This window comes from Pristis pectinata, chromosome 12 (genome assembly GCF_009764475.1).
Source record: "Pristis pectinata isolate sPriPec2 chromosome 12, sPriPec2.1.pri, whole genome shotgun sequence".
Lineage (NCBI taxonomy): Eukaryota > Metazoa > Chordata > Chondrichthyes > Rhinopristiformes > Pristidae > Pristis > Pristis pectinata.
The window spans coordinates 9731823-9753170 of NC_067416.1; the positions used below are offsets into that span (position 1 = coordinate 9731823).

General features: G+C 42.7%; 1 protein-coding gene across 1 annotated transcript in view; it reads left to right on the plus strand.

The window, feature by feature from the left end:
- LOC127576893 (VPS10 domain-containing receptor SorCS1-like) overlaps positions 1-21348 on the plus strand; it is an 856973-nt gene that overhangs the window by 675454 nt on the left and 160171 nt on the right. Inside the window, exon 6 of the mRNA XM_052027714.1 lies at positions 19253-19317. Coding sequence (XP_051883674.1) covers positions 19253-19317 — 65 coding nt within the window. The remainder of the gene's footprint in view (positions 1-19252; positions 19318-21348) is intronic.

Below are 21348 nucleotides of genomic sequence, written 5' to 3' on the forward strand. Positions count from 1 at the left end.
TGATCGGAAGATTGAGTATAAGGGTAAGGAACTCACGTCGCAGCTATATAAAATTTTGGTTAGTCCGCACTTGGAATATTGTGTGCAATTCTGGTCACCTCATTACAGGAAGGATGTGGAGGCTGTGGAAAGGGTGCAGCAGAGATTCATCAGGATGCTGCCTGGATTAGAGGGTATGAGCTATAAGGAGATACTTGGGTTGCTATCTCTGGAGGGTCTGAGGCTGAGGGGAGACCTGATAAATGTTTATAAAATTATGAGAGGCATAGATAGGGTAGACAGTCAGAATCTTTTTCCCAGGGTAGAAATATCAAATACTAGAGGACAAGCATTTAAGGTGAGAGGGAGAAAGTTTACTGATTGGTATTGTTATTGGTTTATTATTGTCAGTTGTACCGAGGTACAGTGAAAAGCTTGTCTTACAAACCGATCGTACAGGTCAATTCATTACACAGTGCAATTACATTGAGTCAGTACAGAGTGCATTGATGTAGTACAGGTAAAAACAATAACAGTACAGAGTAAAGTGTCACAGCTACAGAGAAAGTGCAGTGCAATAAGGTGCGAGGTCACAACAAGGTAGATCGTGAGGTCATAGTCCATCTCATTGTTCCTGTGCTGTGCTGTTCTATGTTCTAATCCCCAGATTCATCAGACTGCTTAGAGCACAGTTCCACAGATGAGGGCAGTCCATCCTGTCCCTTAGCCAATGTCCCATACCCCTGGATAGACATATTATTTGACTAAGGGAAGGAAGTTTAATGCACACATATATACAAACACATCTCTGCAAATATATATATACATTGTACTCAAGCATATTCACAAAGTCAGGAAAATATGTGGATATACAAATATACATCTCCGTCTGGCAACTTGCATTTTCAACACAGCAAAGCATTCCAAGTCACTTCACAGGAATGTTGAGAAATAAAGTTCAACATCACATCCACAATATTGAGACAAATGACAAAAATTTTGGTCAAATTGATTGATTGAAAGAAGAGTGTGTGAGAGACAGAGAGAGAGAGAAAGAGGCTGAGAGATTTAGGAAGGAAGTTCCAGAGCTTAGAGCTGTGGTAGCTGAAGGCATAGTCGCGAATAATGTACTGTAGCAACTAAATTTAGATGTTCATCAGAACATAATAACACAGATGCTTGCACATGCCCCCAGATGCACTCACAAATCCAGAGACAAGACAAGGATACATCTAAAGTCATTTGTCACCAGAAGTCACTAGAATGAAATCCGAGTTTGATTTTCAGTTTTTCTGAAAATGTGATTTTATAATTGTTTTGTGGTTGTTGCCGCTAGCCAGTTAATAGAGAGCAAGTGACCAGATATCATGGAATTCATTCATGTTTCAAATGGCCTGCAATTAAACTATCGCTGAAGGCAGGTTGTGTAGCTGAAGGCAGGAAGGTTCTGACAGTTCAAGATAGCTATTAGAAGAGTGTGTATGCCTTTGAAATACAGATTGTAGGATTTAAAGTGTAACTGAGCTGATTTGTGGCTAGACTGATCAAAAGCTTTACTGTTATATCTGCTAATATAAAGCATCCTGTGCTTCTGAAGCTCTCATTCACTTTTGCCAGCTCAAAGCATATGGACAAAGCTCTGTGTTCCTCAAGACATTTTACCACATTCATAATAACTCCTTGCATTTATAAAGCAGCTTTAAGGTAGAATAGCTTCCAAGATGTATCATGCTAGTGACAAGCCTTGACAATGACCTACATGGGAGGATGAAAAGCTTGGTTCAATGAGGTAGGTTTCAAAAGAGCATCTTAAAAGAGAGAAAGTTACAGAGGCCAAAGATTTTGAGAGGGAATTGTAGTGCCTCAAGCCAAGACATTGAAAAGGAGGCTACCAGTGTGAAGTAATGATTATTGGGAGTGACCAAGAGGCTGGAAAAGGAGCAATGCAGAGCTGTAGGGCTGATGGAGCTTGCAGGGAAGAGGAGAAAAGGCCACGGAGGGATTTGAAAACAAGGATGACAATTTTTAAATCGTGAAGTTGTTGGACCAGGAACCAATTTTATAACTCTGAGCTGCTTCCCAGCTGATTTTGAGACTGATTGCTGTTTGAAATGATACTCATGGCATTCCAATAAGGTACATTTTACTGCCCAGCAGCAGAAACATAACTTTGTACAACATCACAGCACATTTCAAGACCGAACTTGGAAACTTCAATCGCTCCTTCATCAGTGCTGGGTCCGAGTCCTGGAACTCTCTCCCCACCAACATCTCAGGAAATTAGGGATGAACAATAAATGCTGGATTTAGCAGCAATACACACATCCCAGAGAGGCTGGGCAATTGAGAGACACCTCATTACAGAGAAATAAGTGGAGGAATGGGGCTCTTGAGAATTCACTGAAAGCTGGCAGAGACTGACTGGGCCAAATAGCTTCCATCTATGTCATGAGAAAATCTGAGAACTGATAAAGAGCAATGGACATGTAGCTCCACTCCCTGACGTTGATTACATTGGTTCTACAGTATTATGTTGCCTAATTATAAGAGTGAGTTTGAATAATCACAACAAATGACATGGAATTTACAGTCAGCAGTAATCTCAGTTGATTGAAGCACTTACAGTCAGTAATCTGGAGGTAAATATATGCAGTTCTAACTGACTTAAGTGCCTTTAATGCATCACAGTTCTTTGCCCACCACTTCTTCCACTCCTCCTAACTCCTTTTATATTGGAGTTCAGTTCCAAGAACAAGCCTTGAATTCACAAGCGTCGTAATAAAAAAAGAAGGCAAGGCTAGTACTTTGTTCTGTGAGTCCTCCACGTATGCTACTCTTATTCAAGGACTGAATCTTTTGATCAATGAAGCCATTTATTGTCTGGACGGAGCCTAAACCCTTTATGAGGGCCAGTTTTTCTATATTTTTTTCTGCGTTCTCAATATATTCTTTTTCCATTCTAAAGCAATTATCCCTCTACTCTTTGTTTGCTCTAATCAAGTTAGCATCAACTGATGCATTTTGCATTTTTGGATCTCTTTGTTCAATTCTTCCAGTTTTCCCCTTTATCTACTTAGCTTTGATTTACCTGCCAACAGCAATTATCTCTGTTTATGATGTTTATTCTTTTTATCGTTTTGGACACGTCTCCTTGATCTCAATTTGAGTATGCATCGTGTTCGCTTCAGACTAAGTAACCCTCCTCCTGATAAATTATCAATCTGATCTCTCCGGGGTTCCAGGAACCAAAACTGCCTCATTGTCCCAGGTATAGTCTGACCATTGTTTCACACAAAGTTAGCGTGATTTTTCTTTGTCTTAACTTCAACTCCATTTGTATTCTTTATGCTTTTTTTTAAACTTATTTTCATTTTCAAAGAATTATATATTTGCTTGCAGAAATCCTGTTACCATGCCAACCACTGAGAACTATTTCTGTTCTTTATTCATATTCCTGCTGTCTATGGACACTTTTTTCTGTATTTATCTGCATTTGCCTCTGCTGAGCCCAGTCACCTAGTCTGTTCACATTGGTTTTCATTCAAGCTCACCCCATTATACTAAGTTTACAGTATAGCTTTCTTCAGTGTTCATCTCTGGGCACTCCATGACCATTATCTGTTTGCCTGTAACACACTCAAGTGCAACAGCATGTTGCTCACTTCTTTCAACTCAATTACCATTTCACTAATTATGGCCCCTATTTTTCCCCAATATCGATGTAAAGTCAATCAGTTAGCTATAATAAAAACAAAATGCTGGATATACCCTGCAGTTCAAGTAATCCCCAATGAAAAGAGAAAAACTGACATCTGACATGAAAGGTTAGCTTTGTTTCTTTCTCCATAGATGCTGCCTGCCCCCCTGACTATTTCAAGCATTTTCTGCTTTAATTTCATACTTCCAGCACCTGCAGATTTTTGCTAATCAATCAGATTTTGTCTTTTTTTCCGTTTTCTATGGAGATGTAATATTTCTCACCTTTCAATCCTTTGCTGCAAGTCCCACATCTAACTCTGGCTAATCGTGGTTAGTTGCTCGATTCCATCCTCAGATGCTGCCTAGTCTGCTGAGTATTTCCAACGTTTTCTGTTTTCCAGAGTTCCAGCGTCTGCAGTTTTTTGTTTGAATTTCCATCCTCACTCCACCCTCACTCTTCAGTAGCTTCTCCAGAATTCTGACCCACCTGTTAATTTTGGACCCTCAGTCTTTCTTTTACAGCACTCCCTGTCCGTGGCAATTCCTTACTGACTGTCTTGTGTGTCCTCTATTTCCTCCTTACATCTCCAGATATCTCATGTATGTCTTGCCAGCTTAACCTTTGTCATATGTTTCTTTTCTAGAGCTTGCTTGTAGACTGATCTATTGGTTCACATTGCCTGTTTAACTACAATGTAATTCCATTAATTAACCCTAATAAGATAAGATATCTTTATTAGTCACATGTACATCAAAATTCACAGTGAAATGCATCTTTTACGTAGAGTGTCCTGGGGGGCAGCCCACAAGTGTCGCCACGCTTCCTGCGCCAACACAGCATGCCCACAACTTCCTAACCCATACGTCTTTGGAATGTGGGAGGAAACTGGAGGAAACACATGCAGACACGGGGAGAACGTACAAACTCCTTACAGACAGCGGCCGGAATTGAACCCGGATCACTGGCGCTGTAATAGCATTACACTTACCGCTACACTACTGTGCCTGCCCTAATTGAGCAAGGGGGTAATGATCAGATAATCCATTTTAGTGATGTTGGGTCACAGATAGATACTAGCTAGGACATGGGATAAACTCCCTTCCCCATTGTTGAATAACACTAACTGATTTTTTACATCCAGTTTTGAAGGTAAAGACAACACCTGTGGCAGTCTAACACTACTTCAGTCCTGCATTAGAATATCAATCTGGGCATTGTGCTCGAATCTCTGTTGTAAGACTCAAGAGGCAACTTACAATAAGTGCTGGTAAATGGGATTAGTATAGATGGGGACACAAGAGATCCTGCAGATACTGGAATCTGGAGCAACACACACAAAGTGCTGGAGGAACTCAGCAGGTCAGGCAGCAGCTATGGAGGGAAATAAGTAGTCGACATTTTGGGTTGGACTGATGAAGGGTCTCGAGTCAAAATGTCGACTGTTTGTTTCCCTCCATAGATGCTGCCTGACGAGTTCCTCCAGCACTTTGTGTGTGTTGTTAGTATATTGGTATTGGTATTGGTTTATTATTGTGACTTGTACCGAGGTACAGTGGAAAAACTTGTCTTGCACATCATTTGTACAGATCAATTGAGTACACAGTGCATTGAGGCAGTACAGGGTAAAAACAATATGGGTTCTTGATGGTTAGTATGGACAGAGTAAAATAAAGAGTGAGATCATTGAATACATAGAATATAGAACAGTACAGCACAGAACAGGCCCTTTGACCCACAATGTCGTGCCAACATAGCTAATCCCTCCTACCTGCAGAATGCCCATATCCTTCTATTTTCCTCTCATTCATGTGCCCATCCAAGCCCCTCTTAAAAGTCCCCAATGAATTTGCCTCCACCACCCTATCAGGCAACGCATTCCAGGCATCTACCACTTTCTGAGTTAAAAACCTACCCCTCACGTCTGTTCTGAACCTACCCCCTTTCACCTTAAATGCATGCCCTCTGGTATTGGATCGCTCAATAATGGGAAAAAAGATATTGCTTGTCCACCCTATCTATGCACCTCATATTTTTATACACTTCCAACAGATCACCCTTTAGCCTCCGCCACTCTAGAGAAAAGAGCCCAAGTTTGTCCAGCCTCTCCTGATAGCACATGCCCTCTAATCCAGGCAGCATCCTAGTAAACCTCCTCTGCACCCTCTCTAAAACCTCGACGTCCTTCCTATAGTGAGGTGACCAGTCTAAGTGTCTAATAGTCTAAATGGTTCACACTTCCTCATGGGACGTCATGTCAACAGTCAGGAGCTCTGTGTTGTATGACTCTACACCTTTAATAACAAAAGTGGGAATGCTTCCACTAAGCTATGGATAATGTTGGGAGGATAGACACAGGATTTCCTTTGAATAGGTTGTGCAGTAAATCAGTTCCCATTGTAAGTGGAAGGCCGAGATAACACAGCTGTGACAAAATGGAATGAAATTGTTTCTGAGGGCTGTGAAATAGTTTAACAAGCATTTACTTTTCGGGGGTACAACTATGAGACTTTATCTCCAGCAAGAATGTAAGCTAATTAAACAGCAGCACCAAAAAGATGAGAGTTATCAATTAGTAACATTTTGTTAATATTCTGTGGATCCATGGCTCTTCAAGCTTTTAACAAAGGTTCAATTAAAAAGTCATTATCAGTTTACTTAAGGAGTCCTAGGAAAGTAGTGCCTTAAGTGAAGTGTTAATGATTTTTAGTCAAGGTCATAAGAAAAATAAAAGGAATTAGAATGGGCAAGTCTAACAGGATTGACATTTAATTTGAAAGATAAGAGACAAAATACAGTAATCTGTATTTATGAGATGAATATGGCTTTGACCCATAGAATGGTCTAAATGGTTTGCACTTCGGGATAAGGCAGCCCTCATGGACATCATGTTAATAGTCAGGAGCCCCTTCTGATGTGAAGTGTTTAACCATTTGACAAATTGACAACCAAAAGCTGAAGTTGTTGCAAATCTGAAATAAAAACAAGAAATGGTGGAAATTCTCAGCAGGTCAGGCAGCATCTGTGGAGAGAGATACAGAGTTAGTGTTTCAGGTCGATGACCTTTCATGAGAACCTGATGAGGAACATTTCAGATGAAGGGTCATCAACTTGAACTGTTGAGATACAAGAGGCTACAGATGCGGGAATCTCGAGCAAGAAACAATCCACTGCAGGAACTCAGCGGGTCAAGCAGCATCTGTGGAAGGAAAGGAATTGTCGACGTTGCAGGTCCTGATGCAGGGCTTCAACCTGAAACATCGACAATCCCTTTCCTCCCACAGATGCTGCTTGACCCGCTGAGTTCTTCCAGCAGATTGTTTGTTGATCTGAACTGTTAACTCTGTTTCTCGCTCCATGCTTCCTGCCAAACCCAGGAAAGATTTCCAGCATACTCTGTTTTAACAACAAATTGACGAAGGACTGAAGGAGTACTGTATTGTTGGGAGTGCCACCTGTCAGTTAAGTTGCATGGGTCAAAGCCATATTTACCTCATAATTACCCAATTATTTTACTTTGTCTCTTATCTTTCAAGTTAAATATTTAAAGCAGTCCTGTTTCTGAGAGATGGGTGAATAATTTGTTACATAGGAATATCCTGTCCTGGGCAATGCAGAGATTGTCCAGATGTGCCAGAGACAGAAAAGCAAAAAGAAATAACTAGATCTGATAAAGTGCCTTCTTCTACCTTCAATTCTTTCAAAAATACTTCACAGCTGGTGAGGTACTCAGTAAATGCGATCTTTGTTGTAATGGGTAAATTTGGATGCAGCAAGATCCCTTGTTTTCTAGTCTCTCCCTGACTGTCTCTATAATCTTCAACAGCCCTGCAACCATCCCAAACCTGAAGTTTGACTTCTTGTATCTCCCTGCTTGTCATTGCTTCCTCTTCCTCTGGCTTTCTCTGTATCTCCCTCTCCCTTGCTCTTGTTCTTTTCACCTTTCTTGCTCTTCCCCCCCTTTCTCTGCCTCTCCTTTTCTCTTTCAGCTTTCACTATCTCTTTCTCTCTCTTTCTTTCCTCTTTTCTCTCCTTTCATTTTGATAATAAGTCTTCAATAGAGCCTTTTAGCTGAGAACAGTGGGAGTGGCTTTGCTTTGTCTACACCACCTATATCCCTTGGGAAAGTTACATTCAACCTCTTATGAGTGACGGCAGGCCTAATTTGTATGATTTCGTGCTTGGAATGGATAAGACTGTCTACATAGAGCTGCCTAGAAGTTCATCCGGGCGGCAAATGAATGGGCAAGTGCCCGCCAAACTTTTGACTAGGATCATCTGTACATTCATGACTCGTTAAAAGTCTTTCCTATAAAAAGAACAACAATTTTCCTTTATATAGCACCTTCAGCTGATGATAGAAAGAAAGAAAGCATGTTTGCAGCACATTTTGCATCTATTTCAGGATGTCCACACCACTTTATTGTGAAGTAAATCAGATGTAGTTGCCTTTATATTAAAGAAAACACAACAGCCAAGTTGTACAAAGCAAGCTCTCACAGGTAGTTCAATGTGCTAATGATCAGATAATTAGTTTTTTGTGATGTTGGTTGTGGGATAAATATTAGCCAGGACACCAGGGGGAACTTCCTTGCTCTTCTTCAAAATAGTGCAATGGGATCTATAACTTAAAGCCTGAGTTTCATATCCCACCTGAAAGATGGATTTATGACAATGGCAGTCCATATTTGTGTATTCTCTGAAAAAGTCTTGAACCATTAACCTTCTGATTTTGTGGGGAGCTGTCCTCTGAGCCTCAGCTGGCTTACTCAAACAGAATTCCATACCAAGGAACATGAGGAGATTTTTGTGATAGGACCTACAAGATGCAGTTCAGAAACTCACCAAGTTTGCTGTGATGCTCCCAAACCACATTCCCTACCACCCAGAAGGATAAGGATGGCTGATACCTGGGAACGCTATCACCTCCGATTTTTCCTCCGTGTCACACACCATCCTGACTGGAACAAGTTGAGCCTCTCTTCCATCACAGATGGGCCACAATGTTCGGACTCGTCATCCAGCAGTGTGTGGGTCTGCTTTCTTCACATGGATATCTCCTCTTCACTACCTCCTTCTCAAGAGGAACTAGGGATAAGAAGAAAGTGAAGGCCTCAATGGCAAAGAACTTTATCGCACAAATAAATAAAACTAGGGCAAGTTGACTAAAAGATGAGAGATACACAAGGAACAGAATTCTGGGTTAACAGTACATGTATACCACTGAGAATGTATTGGTGACCACACCTATCTATTGACTGTCCTCTGCTTCAGGGACAGTGGAGGTAACTCCTTCCACTCCCACTCTCAACAACCACTGCAGAGGTAGAATGTGAATTAAAATATTGGAATGGCAGCAGAAAATCTAAAGAGAAACAAAGGACTGCATATGCTGGAATCTAGATGAAAAACACAATGATGCTGGAGAAACTCAGCAGGCCAGGCAGCATCCATGGAGAAAAGCAGGTGGTCAACGTTTCGGGTCAGAACACTTCTTCAGGACTTCAGAAAATCCAAATATGTATTCTAAACTCCAGGGCAAATCTAAATACTTACATTCAAGTGGTAGTATCTAAAACACAAATGTGTCTGATGTTGCAGTCCCCTTTCTTGTTACTAAGACTGCTACATCAATCTCAGTACTGATGTACAAACAAGATGAGATAAGATACCTTTATTAGTCACAGGTACATCGAAACAGTGAAATACATCTTTTTGTGTAGTGTTCTGGGGGCAGCCCGCAAGTGTCACCACGTTTCCTGTGCCAACATAGCATGCCCACAACTTCCTAACCTGTATGTCTTTGGAATGTGGGAGGAAACCAGAGCACCTGGAGGAAACCCACGCAGACACGGGGAGAAGGTACAAACTCCTTACAGACAGTGGCCGGATTTGAACCCGGGTCGCTGGCGCTCTAAAGCATTACGCTAACCGCTACACAATATGAATTAGGAGCAGGAGTAAGCCACTCAGCTCCTCAAGCTGGCTCTGCCATTCAATAAGATCATGGCTGATTTGTTTGTGATCTTAACCCTACATTCCCAACTCCCTTGGTAACCTTTCAGTCCTTTGTTTACCAAGCATCTATCTACCTTTGCCATAATAATATTCAAAGACTTTGCTTCCACCACCCTTTGAGGAAAAGAGTTCCAAAGACTCACGACCATCTGAGAGAAATAAAATCATCTCATTCCGTTACATTTTTAAACTATGACCCCTTGTTCTAGATTCTTCCACAGGAGGAATCCTCTCCACATCCACCATGTCAAGACCTCTCAGGATCTGATACTTCTTGCTGCTATGGTAATGGAACACCAAAGGAAAACTTGTTCTTTCTCAAATAAAAAATGCTGGCAATACTTAACTGGTCGAACAGCATCTGTGAAGAGAGAAGCATGATCGATGACATGGAATATAGAACGGTACAGCACAGGAACAGGCCCTTTGGCTCACAATCTTGTGCCGAACTCATTGACCTTTCATCAGAAATGAGAAAAGTTAGAAACAAACTTCTTTTAAGTTGCAGAGAAGGAGGAAGGTTGGAGAGAATAAAGGGGATGAGATACACAGAGTCTGAATGACAAAATTGCCAGAGTTTGCAGCAGCACAGTGGCACAGCTAGTAGAGCCACTGTCTCAAAGTGCCAGAGACCCGGTTTCAATCCTGGCTTCAGGCGCAATCTAGGTGGAGTTTACACATTTTCCCTCAGCTGACTGATGATCAGAATCACAATGAGCTTTATTATCACTGACATATGTCTTGAACTTTGTTGTTTTGTGGCAACAGTACAGTGCAAAACATAAGCAAATAAGCAAATAGTGCGCAAGAGGAATAAGGAGGTAGTGTTCATGAACCGTTCAGAAACCTGATGGCGGAGGGGAAGAAGCTGTTACTGAAACATTGAGTGTAGTTCTTCAGGCTCCAGGCTCCTGATGGTAGTAACGAGAAGAGGGCATGTCCCGGGTGGTGAGGGCCCTTAATGAGGGATGCTGCTTTCATGAGGCACTGCCTCTTGAAGATGTCCTCGATGGCGGGGAAGATTGTGCCCATGATGGAGCTGGCTGAGTCTACAACCCTCTGCAGCCTCTTTCGATCCTGCACATTGGAGCCTCCATACCAGGCAGTGATGCAACCGTCAGAATGCTCTCCACTGTACATCTGTAGAAATTTGCAAAAGTTCTTTGGTGACATACCAAATTTCCTCAAACTCCTAACAAAGTAGAGCCACCGACATGCCTTCTTCATGATTGCATCAATGTGTTGGGCCCAGGATAGATCCTCTGAGATGTTGACACCCAGGAACTTGAAGCTGCTCACCCTTTCCACCACTGACCCCTCAATGAGGACTGGTGTGTGTTCTCCTGACTTCCCCTTCCTGAAGTCCACAATAAATTCCTTGGTCTTGCTGATGTTGAGTGTGAGGTTGTTGTTGCAACACCACTCAACCAGCCGATCTACCTCACTCCTGTACACCTCCTCATCACCACCTGAGATTCTGCCAACAACAGTGGTGTCATTGGCGAATTTATAGATGGCGTTTGAGTTGTGCCTAGTCACACAGTCATGATTGTAGTGAGAACAGAGCAGTGGGCTAAGCACACATCCTTGAGGTACACCTGTGATGATTGTCAGTGAGGAGGAGATGTTACAACCGATCTACACTGACTGTGGTCTCCCGATAAGGAAGTTGAGGCTCCAGTTGCAGAGGGAGATCAGTGTAGACTTGTTGGGCAGAAGGATCTGTTTCCATGCTATATTGGTGTTTGAGTCCAAGTGCTGACATCACTAAATGACATCCTCAGTTGTTCAGTCTTCCTCAGTATCCAGCCTTTTTCTACCTTTTTCTTTTTTCTTTTTCCTTTTTCTACCCAACCCATCCCCTTTCTGTAACTTAAAATATGTGTGTTTGGGTTTCTAACCCTTTCCAATTCAGATGTAGAGCCATCAGCCTGAAATGATAACCCTCTCTGCCCTGAAGCAATAACTCTGGTTCTCTCTCCATGGATGCTGCCTGACCTGCTGAGTGTTTCCAACAACTTACTTCAGATTTACAGCAGCTGCGGCAAATTTTTTTGTTCAAAAGCTTGGTCTTTCCTTGATTTCCTTAAGCTGTCAAACAAAGTCGATGATTACACACTTTAGAGTGAGGCTTAAAAGCTGCAGTCAAGTCATTCTGTGAAATTTGTCAGGCTCACAAACATGAGCACTGGAAGTGCCTTCTGGGGCTGGTCTCACAAGTGTAAGATTTCTGATATGAAAAATGAAATGCTGACTGTTTGCAAAGCAAAGCCCCTGAGGGTTAGCTTCACTTTTTGTGACCAAGGTGTTTTTTGATAAGAGAAACTCAGTGAAAGGGTTATCTTTGAACATGGGCTTATGTGAATCACTAGAAAGAAAACTCACTGATATTTCCATCACAGAAAATATAGGCCAGTACATTAATTAAACCATTCTTTAATATTAGGTGTCACTGATTAAGTAGTAGAAATTGTGATCATGGATGAAGGAGATCATTTGGGCTGTCTCTAACAATTGCCGGCTGTAACACAGAATAAATCTATTATGGATAATTATTCAGATAAGATGGCCCTCCTGCATATCTGTTCAACAATTCAGCAGCTAATCTTGTCTTAATGCCTGAACTAGGAGTAATGAATATTTCAAGGTTGTCTGTGCTTCTATTTCATTCAAGCTGTGGATTCACTGTCAAGACATGGGGCACTTTAAAAAGTGTGACGGGAAGTCCAAACCATCCCTGCTTTTGATTCATACTCCCATTTCCCTTTCTCCCCTTTTATGTATGAATGCTGCTGACTGGCACATTGCAAGCTGCAGGACTACACACTGAGGGACTCACTGAAGCTCATTCCAACCACTGCAAAGACTCTGTGGGGAAGGACCACGGTTTAAGGTCCTACCATCAATGGACACTAAGGGGCTGGGTCCCTTGTAACGGCCTCTTAAACAAGAGTACTATTGATGCATTGTAACTAAAATGTATTGATAGGATGGCACATTGAATGTAAAGAAAGACATGTACTGATTGTATTGTGTGCACTTCTGGTTGTCCTTTAACATTAAGGATGTGGAGGCTTTGGAAAGGGTTCAGAAGAGGTTTGTCAGAATGCTGCCTGGATTAGAGGGTACGAGTTATTGGGACAGGTTGGACAAACTTGGATTGTTTTCTCTGGAGCATTTATCCCAGGGAGAAATGTCCAATACTACAGGCTGCCAGTGTTGGTGGTGGAAGCGCCATACAATAGGGGCATTTAAAAGGCTTTTAGATAGATACATGTATATGCAGGGAATAGAGGGATATGGATCATGCACAGGCAGAAGAGATTTAGTTTAATTTGGCATCATGTTCGGCATAGACATTGTTTTCTGAAGGATACACAAGAAATTCTGCAGATGCTGGAATCTGGAGCAATACACAAAAAGTGCTGGAGGAACTCAGCAGGTCAGGCAGCATCTACGGAGGGAAGTAAACAGTCGACGTTTTGGGCCGAGACCCTTCATCAGGACTACTGTTCTATTTTCAATCGTATTTCCTGTAAATATTTTTATGAATAAGGTAAATTCTGAAAAAAAAATCTTAGAACAAGACAAGGATATTCAGCCCATCTGGTCCATCCCAGCTCATGGGAGAGCATGACATTACTCCATTCCCCCTCTCCTAATTTCTCCATCTCCCTGCAACTTATTCTCTCTCACACATGTCCATCAACTCCCTTTTGATACTTTTGGACATTAACCTACACTAAGGGGTAATTTACAACAGCCAATTAAACAACCGACCTGCATGTCTTTGGAAGGAAACCAGAGCACCCAGAGGAAACCACATGGCCACAGGGATAAGATAAGATATCTTTATTAGACACATGTACATCGAAACACACAGTGAAATGATCTTTTTGCGTAGGGTGTTCTGGGGGCAGTCCACAAGTGTCGCCACATTGCACAAGAGCGTGCAAACTCCACACAGACAGCCCCTGGGGTCAGGATTGAACCTGGGTCCCTGGAGCTGGGAGACAGCACCACTACTGATTTGGACAACTTCCATTCCTAATTATTTTTACATCTATAATTGTAACATCCTCACTCCTGGGGATAAGAATATAATTTTTCAAAGTGATCATTAACCATCACCTGTCCCTGCAAAATACAAAGACCAGTTACCTATGAAGTAGGCAATTTGTCTTTATTCATGTACTAACTGGATATAGGTGTTGCTGACAGTGCAAGCGTTGGTTGCCGTCTCTAGTTTTCCCTGAGGAGGTGGTGACAGGCATCTATTTGGACCACTGAAGGTCTTCTGGTGAAGGTGGGACCTCCCATGGTACTGTCGGTGGTTGTGGTGGGGGTGGGGAGGATGTTCCGAATTCCAGCAGATACAATAGCAACATTTAAGAGGCATTTGGAGAGATATGTGAACAGGCAGGGGATGGAAGGGTTATCGACTTTGTCTGAGCAGGCGTGAAGTCTGGAGAAACAAAGGAATGCAGATGCTGGAATCTAGATGAAAAAACAACAAGATGCTGGTGGAACTCAGCAGGCCGGGCAGCATCTGTGGAGAAAAGCAGGCGGTCAACGTTTCAGGTCAGGACCCTTCTTCAAGACATGAAGTCTAAATTGGCATTACGGTTGGACAGACATCATGGGCCAAAGGCCTGTTCCTGTGCTGTACTGTTCCATGTTCTATGAAGGAGACCCAGTGAAAGAATAGAAATATAATTCCAAGTTAGAAGGGGAATCTGTGGGTGGTAGTCTTCCCATGAGTCCAGATGAAGGGTCGCTACCTGAAACGTTGACTGTCCATTTCCCTCCACAGATGCTGCCAGCATCTTGTTTGTTGCTTCTGCTCCTGGGAACTGTCCGCAACCCAAATAGTTCACAAGCCAGAAATGTGGCCATAAGCAGAGTTCCCACAGGGCAGAAGATGCATGCAGCCCGACAGGAGCTGGCAAATCCAACCCGCTGATCTCCCAGATGCTCATTCGGATATACGAGTTGTCCATAAGTCGAGCGTTCATAAGCTGGGAAGGACCTCTATCCTGTATAAGTCAGCAAAGAGTTACTTTCCAGTGTATCTACTTAGCCTTGTGGGTTTTAGGATCCTTTGCCACATTTGCAATATCGTTTTTCCACTTGAAGGTCAATGCTCTCAGAAGCAATGGCAGTCTAAATACTTCCTAATTAAGACAAAGAAAGTTCAAAGCAACTCAGTGATATTTTCTTACTAAACTGGTATAAGAGGATTTCCACAGCTGGTGTTAACTGTTAAGCTCAACAAAAACAAATATCTTTGTTCCATTGGTGCTCTTTATTCATGATATGGGGACAGTTGAGCGCTGCTGAGTTTGCTAAAACATGGTCACTTCTTCTCTACGTCTTGGGTGTAAATCCATCATATCCAAGTGAAAATGAAGACTTCACTGTGGAAGCCAATGTCTTTCAATGAGCCTTGACTAGTTGGAACTCAGCACAAACTGAAAGAAACTTGGGGCAGTTTTGTCTCAGCTGAGAGCTGTAAGTTACCAGGAGTCGCTGTTCCAAAACTAACCATGAGCTGTGTTGATTGGCAGCAAGGAACCATTGGGATGAGTATGAAGCAGCCTGTACTGCAAGCACCTACTAATAATGTCATGGTGCAAGGAGACAGCTGTCAAACTGCCTTTGGAAAAATAGAAAAGAAAATGCCACTTTTCTGTATTAAAGAAAACTCTTTTGAGAACAGGTGCACAAGCAGTCCTTGAGCGAGTTATATTCCCTGGGACAACAATACTGAACCATCATCTCCAGTTCCTCTTGAGGACAGATTCTACTTGACGTATAAGATGGTGATGGTTTGACTGGGAATTTATGCAGTCAATTGGAGATGAAGATTCAGCAAAAGCAACACAAGAACTGCTGCATGCAATCACAGGAAGGGAAAGGAGCATAATAGGGTATGGGTTAGGGGTCGGTGGGGTGTGGGTTCGGAGTCACTTGGGGATAAGTTAGGGGTCAGTTGGGTGTGGGTTCGGGGTCGGTGGGATGTGGGTTAGGGGTCAGTGGGGAGTAAGTTAGGGGTTGGTGGGGTGTGGGTTAGGGGTCAGTGGGGGGTGTTAGGGGTTGGTGGGGTGTGGATTCGGGGTCGGTGGGATATGGGTTAGGGGTCAGTGGGGAGTACGCTATGGGTCGGTGGGGTGTGGGTTAGGGGTTGGTGGGAAGTTAGGGGTCACTGGGAGGTGTTAGGGGTTGGTGGGGTGTGGGTTAGGGGTTGGTGGGGTGTGGGTTAGGGGCCAGTGGGGGTAAGTTAGGGGTCAGTGTGTAGTTAGGGATCACTGAGGGTGTTGGGGATTTGGGGGCTGTGGGTTCGGCGTCGGTGGGAGATAAGTTAGGGTTGGTGGGGTGTGGGTTGGCGGTCAGTAGAAGTAAGTTAAGGGTCGGTGGGGTGTGGGTTAGGGGTCAGTGGGCTGTGGGTTAGGGGTAGGGGTGCGTGTTATGGGTCAGAAAGGTGTGGGTTAAGGGTCAGTGCGGTGTGGTTTAGGGTCAGGGTGCATGGTGTGGGTCATTGGGGTGTGGGTTAGGTGTGGGTGGTGTGTGCTAGGGCTCGAACTTCCCAACCTGAACTGAGAAAGGGCAGAGAAGAGAAAGAAGCATCCCAGTGTGGACCTGCTGATTACTTCTAACCCTCCAACTTAAACGGCTCTCCATAACAGAAGTATTCAGTGTTAAAGCTACATCTTCAACTATTCTGCAACCTCCTCGAGTTTCATATCGCCCCTAGTATCAACACATCTTCCAACAAAACTTCTGTACAATTATCCCTTTGCTTCTGCGGATGCTGCTTGGCGCACTGATTTTGTTCGTTGCTCCAGACTGCAGCATCTGTAGTCTCTTGTGTCTCCTTCCGTACATTCCTCCATCCTGTCTCAACACTTCCAGTATTGCTCCCACGTTCTTTGACCTTACTCTCTGGAAATCCTTTCCTAAACTATCATTTCTCTCACTTCCTCACCTTTAAAAACTACTTCAAAGTACTTAACTTTTACAAGTTATCACTGACTCTTCCTAATTTCTCTCTTTGTGCAAGGTGCACCTATTCATTTTGTGCGATCCTTTGGGATCATCAACCCTGGACTTGTGTTTTTAATATATATCTATTCCCCTCCATAACTCTCCATGCAGTAGATGGTCATTTTGGGATGGTAAGGAAGGGTCCAGTTTAGCACAACTCTGCCGTTGAACTGAGAATCACTGTTTGTCATACCTGTCCTATATATTGGACCAATACAAACCTGTACTAGGCTGATCCTAGTGCCAGGTCTGTTCTTAGCCTTTATCTGGAGTCAGAGAGTCACGCAAAATGGAAACACAACCCTCAGTGCAATAAGTCTGAGAAGACAAGGGGAGAATAAACACTGTTCCCGTGTTTACTCTACCCTCGTTCCCACTCAGTCACTGACACACCAGGGGCAATTTACAGTGGCCAATTGACTTAACAACCTGAGATCTTTTGGATGTGGGAGGAAACTGGAGTACCCAAAGGAAACCAACACGTTTTCCAGGAGAACGTGCAAACTCCACAAAAGGCAGCACCAGAAGTCAGGATCGAACCCAGTCACAGGAGATGTGAAGCAGTTTAGCTGTCACTGCTCCGCCCCGAAGTGTTCCACCATGCTGCCGTCTCGTTGGACCTCATTCTCAACACTGTCAATACTGATACTGTAAATAACTACAATATGTACAAAAATGAAAGTGAAATGTTTAGATCAGAACACCAGGAATGGACATCTAGTAACATGCACTTGACTGTACTATGGTAACGAAGAGAGATTTCTAGAGATTCACATTCTCTGTGTTTTATACAAGATGCAACGGCCATGAATGAATGAATTAAAAAAAGGACCCAAGCAGCATTATTAAATAAATTGGACTTGGACTGACTTCACATGCCTGTTCCTGATGTCTGCTGTCCTTCTGATCTTTATGTATTCTCTCTGTGTGAAAGCAAGCCTCATGTCATCTGCCAGCAATCCAAAGGAGATGTAATAAGCAGTATGCTACTGCTCATGGGGGAAGAAATATTTCTCTGATGCCTGCAACTCCTGGCAAACCAAAGATGTTCTGATCAAATAAACTGTATGTCTGAGCATGGTAATAACCTTGGTGCAAATGACAGGAGAGCTTGCTGTGCCCAGTCCTTCATTAGCTGCACTGCTTTTTGTAATGGGATATTCTTAAATATTTGAACAAACTCTGGACTAATTTATGTTGGGGAGCAATCGATCCTGATCCTACCTCAAATACAGAGACAGATTTATTCTACAGCTCAGAGACGTCTGTATTTGTCCTGAAGTGGAAATCTCTTCTCTGCTCTCTTGCGGCTGGTAAATGTAACATTTTTAACATTTATCCTTAGGCTTGAAGTAGTCATAGAGTCATAGAGGGACACAGAAAGAGGTGTTCCTGCAAACCATCAGCCACACATTTACAATAATCCTACATTAATCACATTTTTTTAATTCTCCCCACACTCACATTAACTGCCCCAGATCCTACCACTACCCTACACACTGGGGGCAATTTATGGTAGTCAATAAACAATGCCCAGTTGGGGGTTTGGGGAATGGAAGTGGTATCATGGAGTCATACAGCACAGTAACAGGCTCTTTGGCCCAACCAGTCCAAGATGCCCATTCAAACTAGTCCCATTTGCCTGCATTTGGCCCATATCCCTCTAAACCTATCCTATCCATGTACCTGTCCAACTGTCTTTTAAAAACGTTGTTATTGTACCTGCCTTAACCACTTCCTCTGGCAGCTCGTTCCATATATGTACCACACGCTGCATAAAAAAGTTGCCCATCAAGTTCCCATTAAATCTTTCTCCTTGGTGTCTTTCCCACATGGTGAATCCAGAGTTGGAGATGGGACCAGGAGGTCCATTCTGGCGTAAATGGGTAGCGTGTGATCTTGAAATGTGTGGGATGTTGCGTCCTTGATAAAAAAAATGTACGTGCTGAGTTCAACAGGGAAGGTGCAGACTCCTAAGGGAATAGAACCACCCAAACGTGATGATATCACATGAATTGCGTTGTTGCTTCTGGTTATGTGGCAAGTCCTTGAAGTGACCCTCCTTTTAAGAAGTGCATTCATAACATTTTAATTTAGTTTACAAGGATTTGTATGAAGCTCTGCATTTGTATCTCTTTCCATTCATAATTGTTTGATCCTAATGTGACTCACAATGGCTATAATGGCAGTTTAAACAGAGATTAATGCCTTTCAGTGAGTGTAACAACTATGTAACTGCATTTCCCTTCAGTGTATTACCTTGTGTCACTTCCAAATCGAAGAAAACTGAATAAAGATCTAAATCCCAGTCAGATAGTCATTGCCTTTAGAAATAGTGATAAATTATTCCCTTCATCAAACCCAGAAGCATTGATTTTTGTGTGCACGAGCAAGGGCTAATGATAGGCTGTGCCAAGAGATATGGGAGGATGAGCACAAATAGAGCTGTCAGATAACTGGACAAACGTGTCCCAAATTTATTTCACATGTTGTTTTCATTCCTTCCCCTTCCAGGTCTGTGGTGGGTTTGGACAAGGACCCAGACCTTGTGCACATTGAAGCAAGGGCAGCAGATGGATGTAAGTGCTTTTGTTGAATGTGTATCCTTGGTTATAATGCAAATCAGGCAAAGTGCCTTGGCTGCTAAGTGAGTTCACTGGTATTGCTTTGGGTCTATAGTAAGATTGCTCATTACTGGCTTTTAACCATTACTGAGGGAGTGCAGCACAGTCAAGCGACTGTCCTCGTTGATTTAGATGACGTGAAATTTGTTGCTGTGCGGCAACAGTACAATGCGAAGACATTAAATTACTATAAATTACAGAACTAAATCAGTAGTGCAGAGTAGAAGGAATAACATGGTAGTGTTCATGGGTTGATGGACCGTTCAGAAATCTGATGGCAGAGGGAAAGAAGCTGTTTCTGAATCGTTGAGTGTGGGGCTTCATGCTCACGATGTAAGATGTAAAAGATTCCATCGTACTACTTCAAAAGTAAACCAGCGATGTTCCAGCAAACATCAGGAAGGCAGTGTAACTTGTCACAATCACATTGGTACCCATTGAACTTTGATGTGCACGCTTTGCCCACTGCAATCCCTATTTTGCAATAATCACGATACTTCAAAGGTTTTTCACGCTGAAGTGCAATTTTTCATTTTACACCTGTGCTTTGTCTGTGTTCCGAGACTATGTATATCTGGTTTAATTTCGGTCCTTACACACGATTTCTATTGTTCACCCTCTTTGGCAGGGAATTCCCTTTAAAACACTTCATCCGTTTGGCAGACCGAACCAACAATATGTATTCAGTGCAAAGATTCAGTACTTCTAGCTTGCACTGACCCAGGGCCATCCAGATTCATCAAATAAAGTCAGTAATTAGTCAACTTTGGGCCACATATAATGTAGATCTGCACTGGCGTGTTTAATTGGGTAAGAGATGGACAATCGCTGTCCATTTCCCCATCTTAGACTAGTCTTAAGTCCTAACCTTATGACAAAATTGCATGTCTGGTTTCCTGTAGCCTCCCTCAACTGAAACTAAAGCCTCTTTACTGTCAGGATGTATGGACTCTGATGTATTCTGTTAATTGCTCAGTGAATATTGTCATTTATTCAATGTAAATGATTTCAGAAACACATACTAAGAAGTCCACCTGCATTCTGTCTGACAATGACTCCATGCCTTAATAATGAATTCCCGAATGCCTAGATGTCTCATTAGTCCATTGATTTTTACAATATAATGACGTACAGATTTAGCCACAGCAGAACAAATATGCTTAAATTTACCTGTGCGGATCATGCATTCATCACATTAGTCCTGCTGTATTGTCACCAGATGGACAATGAATGAGAATTGAACATGTCTGCTGTGTTTTTGATACTGAACAGACATAACAAGGTAAGGCACAATGCACTATTAGACTCCACTGAACATACTTCTGAGACAGATTCAATGGTTCATGGGAAGATCTGGAGTAGGAATAGATGACTCAGGCACTAAGCCATCTCCTACTAAAGTCTGTGTTTGACGGCTTTATGAACTCAATGAAAACCTGCCAGTGGATCCTTTGGACTTTTTAAACATTAAGTTCCTTCCATGCCAAAATGTCAAATAGCACTACTACATCTCTAATCCTCAGTGCTTCTTCTCAAAAGAGGTCCCTTTAATAGGACTAAGTCAACAATTCCCTTTTCTGCATCTAAGTGCATAGGAAAAGGATGAAGACAATTAGTCTCTCAAGCTGTTCATTCAATGAGGTCATGGCTGATCTACTAACTACACCTAACTACACACAATAAAACACACAACCTTTCCCCTAATGCCTTGTTGTGGACACAGTTCAGCACATCATGGAAAGCAACCTCCCATCCATGGACTCTTCTTGCTGCCTCATTAAAGCAGCCAACATAATCAAAGACCCCACCCACCCCAGGCATTCTCTCTTCTCCCCCCTCCCATTGGGCAGAAGATACAAAAGCCTGAAGGCACGTACCGCCAGACTCAAGCACAGCTTCTATCCCATTGTTATAAGTGTTGAACGATACGATGATATAGATTCTTGACCTCACAAATCTTGACCCTTGTTGTGACCTTGCACCTTA